The sequence below is a fragment of the Urtica dioica genome, chromosome 7, assembly GCF_054948205.1.
Source record: "Urtica dioica subsp. dioica isolate 48M chromosome 7, U.dioica_male_clone48M_v1_H2, whole genome shotgun sequence".
Classification (NCBI taxonomy): Eukaryota; Viridiplantae; Streptophyta; class Magnoliopsida; order Rosales; family Urticaceae; genus Urtica; species Urtica dioica.
Genome location: NC_142762.1, coordinates 25,039,561 through 25,052,031, shown reverse-complemented (window position 1 = coordinate 25,052,031; position 12,471 = coordinate 25,039,561). Strand labels below are relative to the sequence as shown.

Sequence of the window (12,471 nt, the reverse complement as noted above, 5' to 3'; positions counted from 1 at the left end):
TTTAATGTAGAATAAATTAACCACATATATTTTATATCATATATTATTATTTATAAATTTGGTTTATAGCAAAACAACAATTAGACAATAATTTAACATACATGAACTCTAAACATTTACCTAACAAGGAGTGATTACAAGTACACTCATCTCCCCCCTTTCAACTTAAATTGGTTGCCTCGATTAAACATTAAGATTTAGCTGAAAATTTCAATTAAATATTAATCTAAGCTAACCATTTCTTGACAACCATTATTTTCCCCTAAAATGTTAATCCGGATGATGATAATGTTAATAACGACCATGGAAGCATTAATTAAAACAAACTAAAAGAAAAGCTTACTAGATTACTAAAGACTTCCAACATTCAAAACACACTACAATATATTGGCAACCAAATTAACTTTCTAGCTTGTGGCCAATCTGTATTTACGGATTAATGCTTTATGCCAACGAAGCATAAAGCTACCTCGGCTTGACTCTGAAGCTCTTCCAATGCCTTCACAATGTTTGGCCTTGATATTTCTGTTTCAGTGTTCTCTGCCAGCATTTTCCTCAATCTTTATCCACGTACACATACAGGTAGAGAAAAATGTTAAAAGACTAAAACTCGACTCACAAGACATAATTGAGCTTTTGATTCCTCAATTTATACATGTTAACCCTTGTGGGGCCAGTTCTTTCTCGCCCTATGTAATACAAAACGCATCCACAAAACACCAATGCAATCCTCGTTGAGACGTAATATATGAATATTGTCCAACTGTCTCTCTGTTCTTTTGGTTAAAAAAAATTAGGCTGTTTCTAATTCTAATAGCTGTTTTCCTTTTATTTATTTATTCATGGGATATCAGAGATTTCGCCACAGCATAAACTTCTATGTTGCATCCTTGATTGGTCCCAACTATTCTAACCATGTCTGTAATGAACTACTGCTATGGAGAATTAAAGCCTAGGACTCAGATGTAACTTTGGAAACAAACGGAAAGTTTGCATACCTGTCGACCATTGCTATGTCTCCATGGCCGGTGCAAACTATTAGCATAGAGTTGGCCGGCAAAGCAGCGTGAACGCTGCGGACTCTAGCGTCTATGCGAACAAGGATGTCCTTCAGCTCCGGCGTTGCCTCGTAATTACCGCCCGATTCCCCGCACGTCAGCAAAGAAAGTATCTCTGCCACTTTCACATATACCATGTCGGGATTCGCTGCTTCATTCATTAGATGGGTATTCAATTCCGAGAACTGGGTCCAAACAAAATGCACCTTTTCATTCTTCGCCTGAAATTAAAAGAGAGATATATAGATAGATATGAGCGAGTGAAGTGAAGAGAAGGGAAATGATTTGACTAAGAGCTTCTCATTTTACCTCCTTTCTGGCTTTCACGAGAGCCTCATCATCCGAGAACACTGGGAATGAATGGGACGAGTCTGAGGCGTACCGTTTCACTATGGAAACCTCGTCGATGATAGAAGATGTTTTCCCCGAGTCGCTCAAAACGGTGAGAAGCTTTCTCCGCATCAATGATCGCGGTGACCCAAATCCAGGACCTGTTCAGTCAAAACATGCAAAAGAAAACCTGAGAATCACAAAATAGCTAAAACAGATCATGGGATCTAACCTTACATAAGATTACAAAGTCATGACAATCAATATAAAACGTAAATCTCCATGAATTTGAATTTCTTACCATGTCTAATTTTTAGAAGTGCCAACTCTAACGTAGTTTTTGCATCTTCAATGCTGTCATGGCCGTCCACCGACTGTTGTATGTCTTTAGAAAGAAATCGCTTGGCAAGAACTCGGAGAGCAGTTTTATATGACCCACCGCGATGGTGCTGGTACAGTACCGCAGTGTCGATTACCTGCTTGTGAGAGATCTTCAGTGCTAATAAATCATTTTCCAGTGAATGCCCTACTAACACTGTTTCCTTGTACACCAGCTTCAGAATTTCCACCTGAGTATGGGAATTAACTGGAAATGAATAAGAATAATGGTCTATGATTCTCTAGCAGAAAAATCAAATAAGATAACCCAGCTAGTATATAAACGAAGAAATCAAGAAACTTAACCTGAATATCTTTAAGAGTTGTAGTCACCCCATTTAACATTTCACTCGTGATCCCACTATACCTGCATGAAAATGCTTACCCCTATCATACACACAATGGAGAAAAAGTAGAAACAAATCCTACCAAATTTGTTGTGTGTGTGTGTATCTTTCAATAGCAACTCAGTTTAATACCTCATAGTTCAAAATAGAATAGTACACTCATACGCATGCAAAAAAAAAAAAAAAAAAAAAAAAAAAAAAAAAAAAAAGGTAGTCACCTTGGGCCTGCCAAGTAAAGGGAAAGGCAAAGAAAATAAACGACAACTAAAAGGCTCAAACAGAAAACATAACGAAGATAGGTGGTTTAAGCCGAAACGGCCAAAAGTTTTAAAACGACACTGCATGACTAAGGTGGAGAAGTAGAATGGAAAGCTAAAGAGTCACATTAGTGGTTTTAAAAAAGACACAGAAAGTGAAGGAAAATTTCCCAGACATTGAAAGAATTGTTAAGAGAATAAAGCCGAAGACTGGGCCACTCCTATTAGCGCTTAAGCTTTTGAAGAATAAATAGAAGAAGAAAAAAAGTATGTATTAAGAGAGACTTGGGTTTAATCTTCAGGCTTATACTTCTTCCATTTCGTCACCACAGGTAAGTCATAATAATTTGTTATTAAATGTATTGCACTGACATGCCCAATTAATTTTTTCGGAGTGATTGTCCATTCACACATGAATGAAAGGTGTAAGAATTAACCCTTTCTTCACTGGCCTAAGGGTTTGGAAAAATTAGTTAACAATTATACCAGGTCCAGCAACTTAAAAAACAATTTTCCACAACAATATCACAACTAGTATTTAAGAACACATTTGCTCAACTGCTGCGTTAAAAGGAATTCAAACAAAGAATCAAACAGTTACAAATACGTCCCGCTCTTTACATCGGCAGTTTTCTCAACATTTACGTTGAGCGCATTGTAAAGATCCTATCTTTCATAATTTATTGTGGTCAGTGGTCACATTGCACTTGAAGAATGGGAGTATTATAGCTATTCATGCAATGATGTACTTCAGAATTAAAAACAGCATACCTTGTATTGTAATCAGTGATGTTATTGGTTGGTTTGACCAATTTATCTAGCAAAACCTAGACAAGTTACAAGAAGAGATAATTAGTATAAAAAATAAAAAAAAAAATAAAAAAAAAAACAACAATTACACTATTGTGGTTTAGAAATGATATGTTTGCCATCATATAGAAAACATTTAGAAATAACAGAAAAAAAATTATATGTACATACTTCTCCTTCAACATCCACCAATGTAACTCTTGTCAGCTCAAAACCAACCTTAGTTATGCACTACATAGCCAAAGGATAAAAAGAGATTACATGAATGCAAATAGAAAAGCACCTGCGAAAATAACGTATATAATTTATGGTACTATAAGATTTTCTACACTTTGAATATCAATTAACTTACCATCTCACAATCAAGTCCCGCCATCACTAAGGGAGAAACTTCTGAAGGAGCAGGAAGAGTTGAAACGAAACCTGGACTCAATGATAATATTAATATCAAGCCAGATATTTTTTTTCCTTAAAAATGGTAATGTTAAGGACCAGCCATAAAGTAGAAAGCACAAATGGAAAGCATAAACTGAGCAGCATGTTAACATTAGATTTACCTGGCTGATTGAGAATATAACCGTTGACTTCCATTTCTTTTTCTGTAAGTGTGTAATAAGTGATGGGAAAAGGTATGTTTTTTGTAAGTTGCTCAAAACTTTTTTTTCCCGTCCCAGAGCTACCTTTATCTGCAAAAACTAGACATCAGTATATTACTAAATTTTCTTTAACTGAATCTAAACACAAGCTATGTTTCTTTCTATTGGAAACAAAAGCAACTACTAGTTCAATGATGAAAAAATAGAAAAAAAAGTTTTGAAAAACAGGGCAGGCAGACAAAACTACCAGAGAAACAGAACAATATAAAAACAACATTTGCAAGACTAGAGCTTCAAAATATGATACGGTCTCAATGATGTAAAATTTTCCAGACAATAGTTTCAACGGAAAAGCATCATTAGAAATAAAATAAACCTTGTAAAGCACCATCATCACGCTCAAATGAATTATGACATGTCAAAACAATGCTCCCAGAAATAACTTAGTTGGACAACATTTCTTTTAGTAAACGTTATGCCATAAGAATGTCAAGACATGGTGAGCAATACGTTTTCCAAGTAGCAGAGCAAATAAATTGTTTCAATGGAACAAAAAAAAGAGACCTTGCTCAATATCTGAGTTACACTTTGCCAAGACCTGACTTTTTTGGTCCCTCTTTCTTTTCACCTTACAAGTGAGGAGTGTATCAATCGTCTGCATTCTATCTGATACACAGCTAGCACAGAGGAAATAAAACAGAATAGTTCAGAAATTGAAAAATACTCCATGGAAGGAAATCACGAATCACAACAGGTCTAACCTAAGTGCTAAAACTGCTTTTGGCTTCCCGCAGCATTCTTTAAGACTTGGAAGATGTTTGGACTGAGATAAGTACAAAGCTGCATCTAAGCCTGGAATGTAAAGCATAGCCACTTTGGGGATCAGAGGTTTGTTCTGCAAACAAAAGACAACCATGTAAACCATGGCCACTTTGGGGATTTATAGCAATGTTGTCTGCTAATCAATTCGGAAGCAAAACGGGATACCGAAAACCTTTAAAACAAAACAAGCGCATTTTGGAGACGTTTATGAAACACTTACTTTTATGAAAACCCACGAAGGCATGAATCCTTCAGAAAGCACCCACGTTACAAGTCCTTGAACATCCTGTCTCATATGATTTGATAAACAAATTGGACTTACAGAAACGAAATAAAATCTATATACTAAAAAAACCAGGTGGCTGCGGTACCTACTTGTAAATTCAGAGTGGAACTGGTCTCTTCTGTTTTAAATTCAATATCTGCTCTACCCTGAATAAAAAAATCAATATTAACATATAATAATAATAATAATAATATACCGTAAATACTAGTGAAAAAATCCCTAGATGGATTTTCCTTCTACAGTTTTAACCTTTCCCAAACATCAAATTTGGAGTCTTTCCTTGCTCTTTACAGCCGGAACAAAGTGGCAGAGGACTTTTGGTGGTCCTCGGGAATCTATCGGAGTTAAGTGGTTTGTAGGAGGAGATTGTTAACGTGGTTCGTTCTCTTCTCTCTTGGATAAGGCAACCAAAAGTATACATCTTTTAAGGAACTGATCAGGGAGATAGAATTGTTTAATCATCCAATATTGAATGCAGTTTATAGAGAAAGCTCGGTGTGGTTCAGGTTAGAACATGCATGTGCACATTAGATTGGAAAGAATCTTTTATATTTCGTCATCACGAGGTTGGCCTTAGAATAGTTTCAGATCACAAATCGTTCGCTAGAAAAAGAAAAAAATAAATAAATAACTAAGGTTTCTGCAAGGACATTGCTGAGTGATGGGTCATATAGTCTAATGGTGTTTGGGTGGGATACCAATTTTGAAGGTTCGTAGTTTGTGGGGGATAAGAACCAAGGTTCATCAGCAACCAATTTTTCAGATGCGGTGAGGAATTAGGGGGCTATTTTGATGTAATGACGGGAAGAATCTCCGCTCTTTTCTTTTTTTTTTTCCTTTTTGTCGTTATTTTTTCATTCTTCTGTACGTTTTTTCTTCTTGACAGTACAGTATACACTCAGTGCTTCAGACTTTAGAAATAAAACAAGTAATATTGCCGACCCTGAGTAGGAATCAAACAAAGCACGAAGAAGAGCATCGATGAAGCAATTGTAAGCCTATTTGGGATTAAACAACGAATGTTCATATTTCCCGCTGTTTTAATGCCGTGCATGTCCATGAATTTCAACACTAAACATAAATTGGAAGTGTGTTTCAAAATTAATGCACACGCACACTCAAAATTAGCTCCCAGACAGTATTTTTTATATATAAAAATAAGGAAGAAAATTAAAAACACTAACTACGATTGCAAAGCTAGACAGTTATCACTTTGGCGTCATAAAAAAGTACGAACCTGGGGACCATAAATATCGTAGAAATCAGACCCTTTCTTGGAGCACTCGGGCTCTGAAGCCATTGTTGCTTATTCTTCTGTTTTCCTCTTTTCTTCTTCTGCTCTCTCGCAAAGCGACAATAAGTGAGAGGGACATCCAGGTACGTAGATATGGAGTTGAGCATAACCACAAACAAATGAAGACTTGGGCCCAATCACAGGATTACCTGAAACTCGCCCATTAGTAAACGGGCCTTCCCCTTATCGCTCAATTTTAAGGGAAATGACAAAAATAACGTTCTTAACTTCTGAAATAGGATTTTTTTTTTGGAAAATATCAACCGTATCCCTTCAGTTTAATCGAAATGCGCGATTTATACCCTCAATTTTTAGAAATATCAGACATTTCCTTTCAGTTTAATATAAATGACATATGTCTCCCCTAAAAATATGTTATATTTCAAATATCATCATTTTCGTTTATTTTTTTACAAAAATAATTTGAATTCTCCAAAATACCCTTCATGAAATAATTTTTTATTTTCTATATTATATACAAAAAAAATTAAATTAAAAACTTTCTTTATAAAAAGTTAAGGATTTTTATTTTTAAGAGAAGTTTTAATTTTTTTTTAATAAAATAGTAAATAAATATTGATTCTATGAGGGGTATTTTGGAGAATTCAAATTATTTTTTGTAAAAAAAAAAACGAAAAAGGGTGGTATTTGAAATATAACATATTTTAAGGGGAGATATATGTCATTTATATTAAACTGAAAGGATATGTCTGATATTTCTAAAAACTAAGGGTATAAATCACGCATTTTGATTAAACTGAAGGGATACTGTTGATATTTTCCCTTTTTTTCAGTAAACGCTTATTTTCTTTATGAAATTGTACAATTAATATAGTTTTATAGAGTCCAAAAAAATAAATAATGATTATAAAAAAGTAAACATTAAAAAAATTATGAAGTATGACTATTTATAACTTAAAAAATACTGTTTTCATAATAAAAAAATTTAAGCCCGTTATTTTTTAGATAAAGTACAAAAAAGAACTATTAAAGTTAATTACAACATTCGGTGATGACCTTTTTGAAACTAATACCAAAAATAGCGTATCTAAATTATTTATCGCAAAATAGTATTTTTCAAAGGCGGACTAGGTATCTAGCTCAAATTGGTCACATCTTTTAAATTTCTAGCACAACTATTAATTTAATTAGGTAACTAACTCAATTCACTAAAAAAAAACAACATCATATTCATATTATACCCCTGGAGGTCCAAACAGGCTTTCACGTTTCGGCTTCGATGATCTCGATGAACTCAGATCAGAGTATAAACGAAGAAGACGAAGACAAAAAAGAAAATTTCTCATTGATTGAATTTGGGGAAAGTACAATTCAAATATATACACGCTCGTATCAGCAATGTATATCAAAAGATAAAAATACCCTAAGCTTAAGTAATTTACCAAGGACAATACGGTAAACTATTAAAACCGGAAAAGAAATAAAAGGATTACATCACGTAAACTACAAGAAAGAAATAAACTGATTTCTTTCTCTACAAATCTAATACTCCCCCTCAAGCTGTACTGTAAAGTTCTTTAAGGGACAGCTTGGATGTAATGGAATTTAACGTCGGAGCCGGTAGAGGCTTGGTGAACATATCACCAAGTTGATACTGTGTTCTGACAGGTAACAGTTTCACCTCACCGCGCTGTACACGACCACGCACAAAATAGAGGTCTATCTCTATATGTTTGGTGCGTTCATGGAACACGGGGTTCGTCGCTATGTACACTGCAGCTTGATTGTCACAAAACAGAACTCTGGGACTAGATTGAGTAATCTGGAAGTCTCTCAACAGTTGTTGTAACCAAATCAGCTCACTTGTCGTCGTGGCCAACGCACGATACTCTGCCTCTACTGATGATCTGGAGACTGTATTCTGCTTCTTTGACTTCCAAGCAACCAGCGAATCCCTAAGAAAGACGCAGAATCCAGTTACTGAGCGATGTGTATCAGAACAAGTTGCCCAATCCGCGTCATAGAATCCCTTAAGCTGTGTCGTGGATGAGGCAGAAAAGAACAGCCCTTGACCTGGAGCTCCTTTAATGTACCTCAATAAGTGATGAACTGCCTGCAAGTGTACATTCCGAGGATTTTGTAAGAATTGACTCAATGCATTCACATCATATGTTATTTCAGGTCTAGATATGATCAAGTACATAAGACGCCCAACTAAACTCCTATAATGAGTGACATCATCAAGTAAGATGCCATCATCAGAGTTAAGATTAGCCCTTGGATTCATAGGAGTGGCCACAGGCTTGGAATCCAAGAAACCATAATCATCCAAAAGCTGTAAGGCATATTGCCTCTGACTAATCACAATATCAGTACTGGACCTAGAAATCTCAAGGCCAAGAAAATACTTCAAAGCACCTAAGTCAGGAAGCTTAAACTTAGAACTTAAAGAAGATTTAACACTGTTTATAACCTCAGGATTAGGCCCTGCCACAATGATATCATCAACATATAAAAGAATGATCACAAAATCGTCACCACTACCACGAGTGAATAAAGAATAATCAGATTTAGACTGACTAAAACCAAAGGATACAATCGCCTATGTGAAAGTAAGATTCCATTGTATCGAGGCTTGTTTCAATCCATATATGGATTTATGTAATTTACACACTCTTTTGCTTTTGCCGTGCCCTTGCTCCCCCTGCTTTCAATACCCCATTGGTAGGTCCATATAGACTTCCTCACACAAATCATCATTCAAAAAAGCATTATTAATGTCTAATTGAGCTAGAAACCAATTTTGAGAAGCTGAAAGGGCAAGAAGAACTTTGACAGTGGTTAGCTTAGCAACAGGGGAGAAGGTATCAACAAAGTCAATTCCTTCTCTTTGATTGTAGCCTTTAGCCACTAAACGGGCTTTGTGTCTTGCTAGAGTCCCATCCGAGTTAAATTTATTGGTGTATATCCACCTACAACCAATAGATTTTTTCTCGGGTGGTAAGTCTACAAATAGACCAGGTGTTATTTGCTTCTAAAGCTTGCAACTCATCATTCATAGCCTGTATCCAGTTAGGATGTTTACAGGCTTGATGATAGAATTGGGGTTGAAAATGATCTGAAACAGATAAGGAGTAAGATTGAAACTTCCTATACAAGTTATCATAGCAATAGAATTTTGAAATATGATGAGGGGTGGAAGCATGTACACCTGATATGTTATTGACAATGTTGCAATGGTAATCTCGAAGTCTGGTTGGGGGGGACATGTGGCCTGTCTGAGCGTCTGACACAAATGTCTTCATTTGGGACTTGAACTGATTCAAGTTGGGAATCAGGAGGTGTGTCTGGTTGTGTATCAGTCTCATTGCCATGTGGTCCATGTGCTTGTGTTGAATATAAGGGAAGATCTGTGTCTACACAAATATTCTTAAATATACTATCATTGTCAACAAGGTTAGGCAAAGGTAAAACCATATCATGAAAAAAGATCCACAACATCAATATTACTTTTGAGATTATGAAAAGGGAAAATGTTTTCATAGAAAATCACATCACGAGAGTTATAAACTTCTCAAGTGGTGAGATCTAATAACCTGTACCCTTTTACACCTGGTGGATAACCTATAAAGATGCATTTCCTTGCCCGAGGTTGGAACTTAGTTATGTGAGACTGCAATGTTGATGCAAAGGCTAAACAGCCAAAAACTCTCATGGAATTGTAATCTACAGCAGTGTGATATAGAATCTCATATGGACATTTATGTGCTAAAATAGGGGTGGGAGTTTTGTTGATCAAATACATTGCAGTCATAACACACTCAGACCAATATAAAATAGGAATTTGAGACTAAAAAAAAGAGACTTCTTGCAACATTTAATAAGTGTTGATGTTTCCTCTCAACCACAGAATTTTGTTGAGGAGTTTCAACACAAGAAAATTGATGTAAAACACCTAATTTGCCAAAGTAATCATCAAAGACGAACTCCTTTGCATTGTCAGATCGAAATTGTTTAATAGTGTAAGAAAATTGAATTGGTGATCATAGCACAAAACCGAGGAATAATCTTGTGAACATCGGATTTATTGCGCTACAGGTATATCCAACAAAATCTGTTACAATCGTCAACAAGAGTAAGAAAAAATCTAAAACCTGAATGTGAAGTTACAGAGTAAGGACCCCATATGTCACAGTGAATAAGGTCAAAGACATTTTCAGAAAGACGATTGTGAGAGTGAAAAGCTAATCTATGCTGCTTAGCAAGAGGACAAATATAGCAAGGTATATTCTTATCACAAGATCTGAAAGAGAGTTTGTTTTTAAGCAAATCTAATCTCTTAAAGGAAAGATGCCCTAGTCTGTTATGCCATGTTTGTGTTGTAAGGAGGTTGACTTGAACATTCTGCATATTCTCAAGCACATATAATCCTTCATGAGGCTTATCCTTGCCAATCATCTTCTTGGTCAGAATATCCTGTAATTCACAATTATCATCTGAGAAGTTGACATGTATAGAGGAACCTAATGTCAAATAGCTTACTAATATCAAATTAAATTTGAAATCAGGTACTAAAAGCACATTTTTGAGCATGAGGTTCTCATTTAACATTATATCACCATAAGAGAAAACAGGTATCACCGTGTGGTTAGGTAATGTAACAGTAGAATTGTGCAAAGATTTCAAACTGAGAAAAAGAGATTTAGTTGCACAAATGTGCCTTGTAGCACCAAAATCTATAATCCAACTATTCTTAGAGCAAGCAATACAACCTGAACTGTTATTAAAACAGCAATAACCTGCATGGAAGGAAGTCATATTGACATCAATATGACCTTCTGGAGTAGCCGGTACAGTAAGTTGGTTGGAAAGCATGTTGATGATCTGGTGTATCTGATCGTTGGTGAGATTCACTGGAGGTGCAAAGTTGGACAATGGCTTCATCTCTATGTTGAAAACGCTTCCTTCTGCCACATTTGCCTGAGTCTTTTGCTTTGGTTTGTATCCAATCGGATATCCGTGTAGCTTGCAGCACTTGTCAGCTGTATGACCTGTCATCTTGCAATAAGTACAATCAAGACAATCTTTCTTGTTTGCCTCCTTCTAGTTGTTCAGTGCTGTAGCCATCGGATTTGACTGTTCTTGGTTGATGAAGACATCATCACTGACGGATCTTTATTTCTCATCTTGGCACACCATTGAGAAAACCTTGTTGATATGCGCCAAAGGCTCTAGGAGAAGGATTTGACCTCTTACAGTCTTGAAGGAGTCATTCAGCCCCATCAAGAACTTCATGACATACTCATTATGCATGAAATTGAGTAATTCTTTGGATCCTCCATAGGTACAAGCGCAAATCAGTCTGTAATTGTTGAGCTTTTCCCATAGAGTCTTGAGTTTGGCGTAGTAGACACTTACAGATTTCTGATCTTGAACCAGGCTCATGATCTCTATTCTCAGCTCAAAGATTCTTGATCCACTGCCTTGTTCGTAGCCCTCATGTAGATCCTTCTAGTTATCCGTCGCGGAGTCTCCATAGGTCACGCTTGATGAAATTTCATTTGTGCAAGACTTCAGAATCCAAACGATGACGATATTGTTGTTTCTCATCCATGAATTGAGGAGATTGAAATCCGAATCGTCTGGCTTCTTGATGGATCCATCTATGAACCCTAGCTTATTCTTGATCTGGAGAGCCATCTTCATTGATCGGCTCCATGAGTGGAAGTTCTTGCCATTCATGTGCTGAGTCACCAAGATCATTCCAGGCGAGTCAGTATGATGCAGAAAGTAAGGATCGATCGGCTCATTGGACAGAGCTTTTCGATATGCGACACCAATCGCCGAGAGATCGCCGCTCAAAGCTTCTTCACCGGACATCGTGAACGATTGAAGGAGGAAAAAGAACGGAGAAAAAAAAGGATTTTGAATGAATGAAATCACAAAGAATTTTGCGGCATAAACCGCTCTGATACCATTTCACGTTTCAGCTTCGATGATCTCGATGAACTTAGATCAGAGTATAAACGAAGAAGACGAAGATAAAAAAGAAAAATTATCATTGATTAAATTTGGGGAAAGTACAATTCAAATATATACACGCTCGTATCAACAATGTATATCAAAAGACAAAAATACCCTAAGCTTAAGTAATTTACCAAGGACAATACGGTAAACTACTAAAATCGGAAAAGAAATAAAAGGATTACATTACGTAAACTAAAAGAAAGAAATAAACTGATTTCTTTCTCTACAAATCTAATACAGGCGCACAATTCTCCAAACAAGCAAACCAAACCTCCTAAACTCTCCAAACGGAACCCATAACAAAA

At 36.0% G+C, this 12,471-nt stretch overlaps 2 protein-coding genes across 2 annotated transcripts; both read right to left on the bottom strand.

The window, feature by feature from the left end:
- LOC149390517 (Polynucleotidyl transferase, ribonuclease H-like superfamily protein) lies at nucleotides 1-6,261 on the bottom strand. The gene is made up of 14 exons (XM_089620800.1): nucleotides 6,122-6,261; nucleotides 4,974-5,030; nucleotides 4,819-4,884; nucleotides 4,538-4,671; nucleotides 4,341-4,453; nucleotides 3,738-3,866; nucleotides 3,533-3,603; nucleotides 3,352-3,411; nucleotides 3,142-3,197; nucleotides 2,073-2,133; nucleotides 1,690-1,957; nucleotides 1,368-1,549; nucleotides 999-1,279; nucleotides 1-560 (listed from the first exon to the last, which is right to left on the bottom strand). Exons 1-14 carry the CDS (start codon nucleotides 6,182-6,184, stop codon nucleotides 437-439), a joined length of 1,665 nt encoding a protein of 554 aa, XP_089476926.1. The 5' UTR covers nucleotides 6,185-6,261; the 3' UTR covers nucleotides 1-436.
- Nucleotides 6,262-11,650: 5,389 nt separating this feature from the next.
- On the bottom strand, nucleotides 11,651-12,019 carry LOC149390516 (uncharacterized). Its single transcript, XM_089619789.1, has one exon. It carries the CDS (start codon nucleotides 12,017-12,019, stop codon nucleotides 11,651-11,653), a length of 369 nt encoding a protein of 122 aa, XP_089475915.1.
- Nucleotides 12,020-12,471: the final 452 nt, after the last annotated feature.

What these genes read in the sequence shown, in the direction of transcription:
- LOC149390516 (XM_089619789.1), bottom strand. Translation starts at nt 12,019, where the DNA reads ATGTCCGGTGAAGAAGCTTTGAGCGGCGATCTCTCGGCGATTGGTGTC.
- LOC149390517 (XM_089620800.1), bottom strand. Translation starts at nt 6,184, where the DNA reads ATGGCTTCAGAGCCCGAGTGCTCCAAGAAAGGGTCTGATTTCTACGAT. An exon ending in TAACTCAGATATTGAGCAAG is followed by an intron (nt 3,867 to 4,340) that starts GTCTCTTTTTTT and finishes TAGTTTTTGCAG; the next exon opens with ATAAAGGTAGCTCTGGGACG. An exon ending in ACTTCTAAAAATTAGACATG is followed by an intron (nt 1,550 to 1,689) that starts GTAAGAAATTCA and finishes TTGACTGAACAG; the next exon opens with GTCCTGGATTTGGGTCACCG.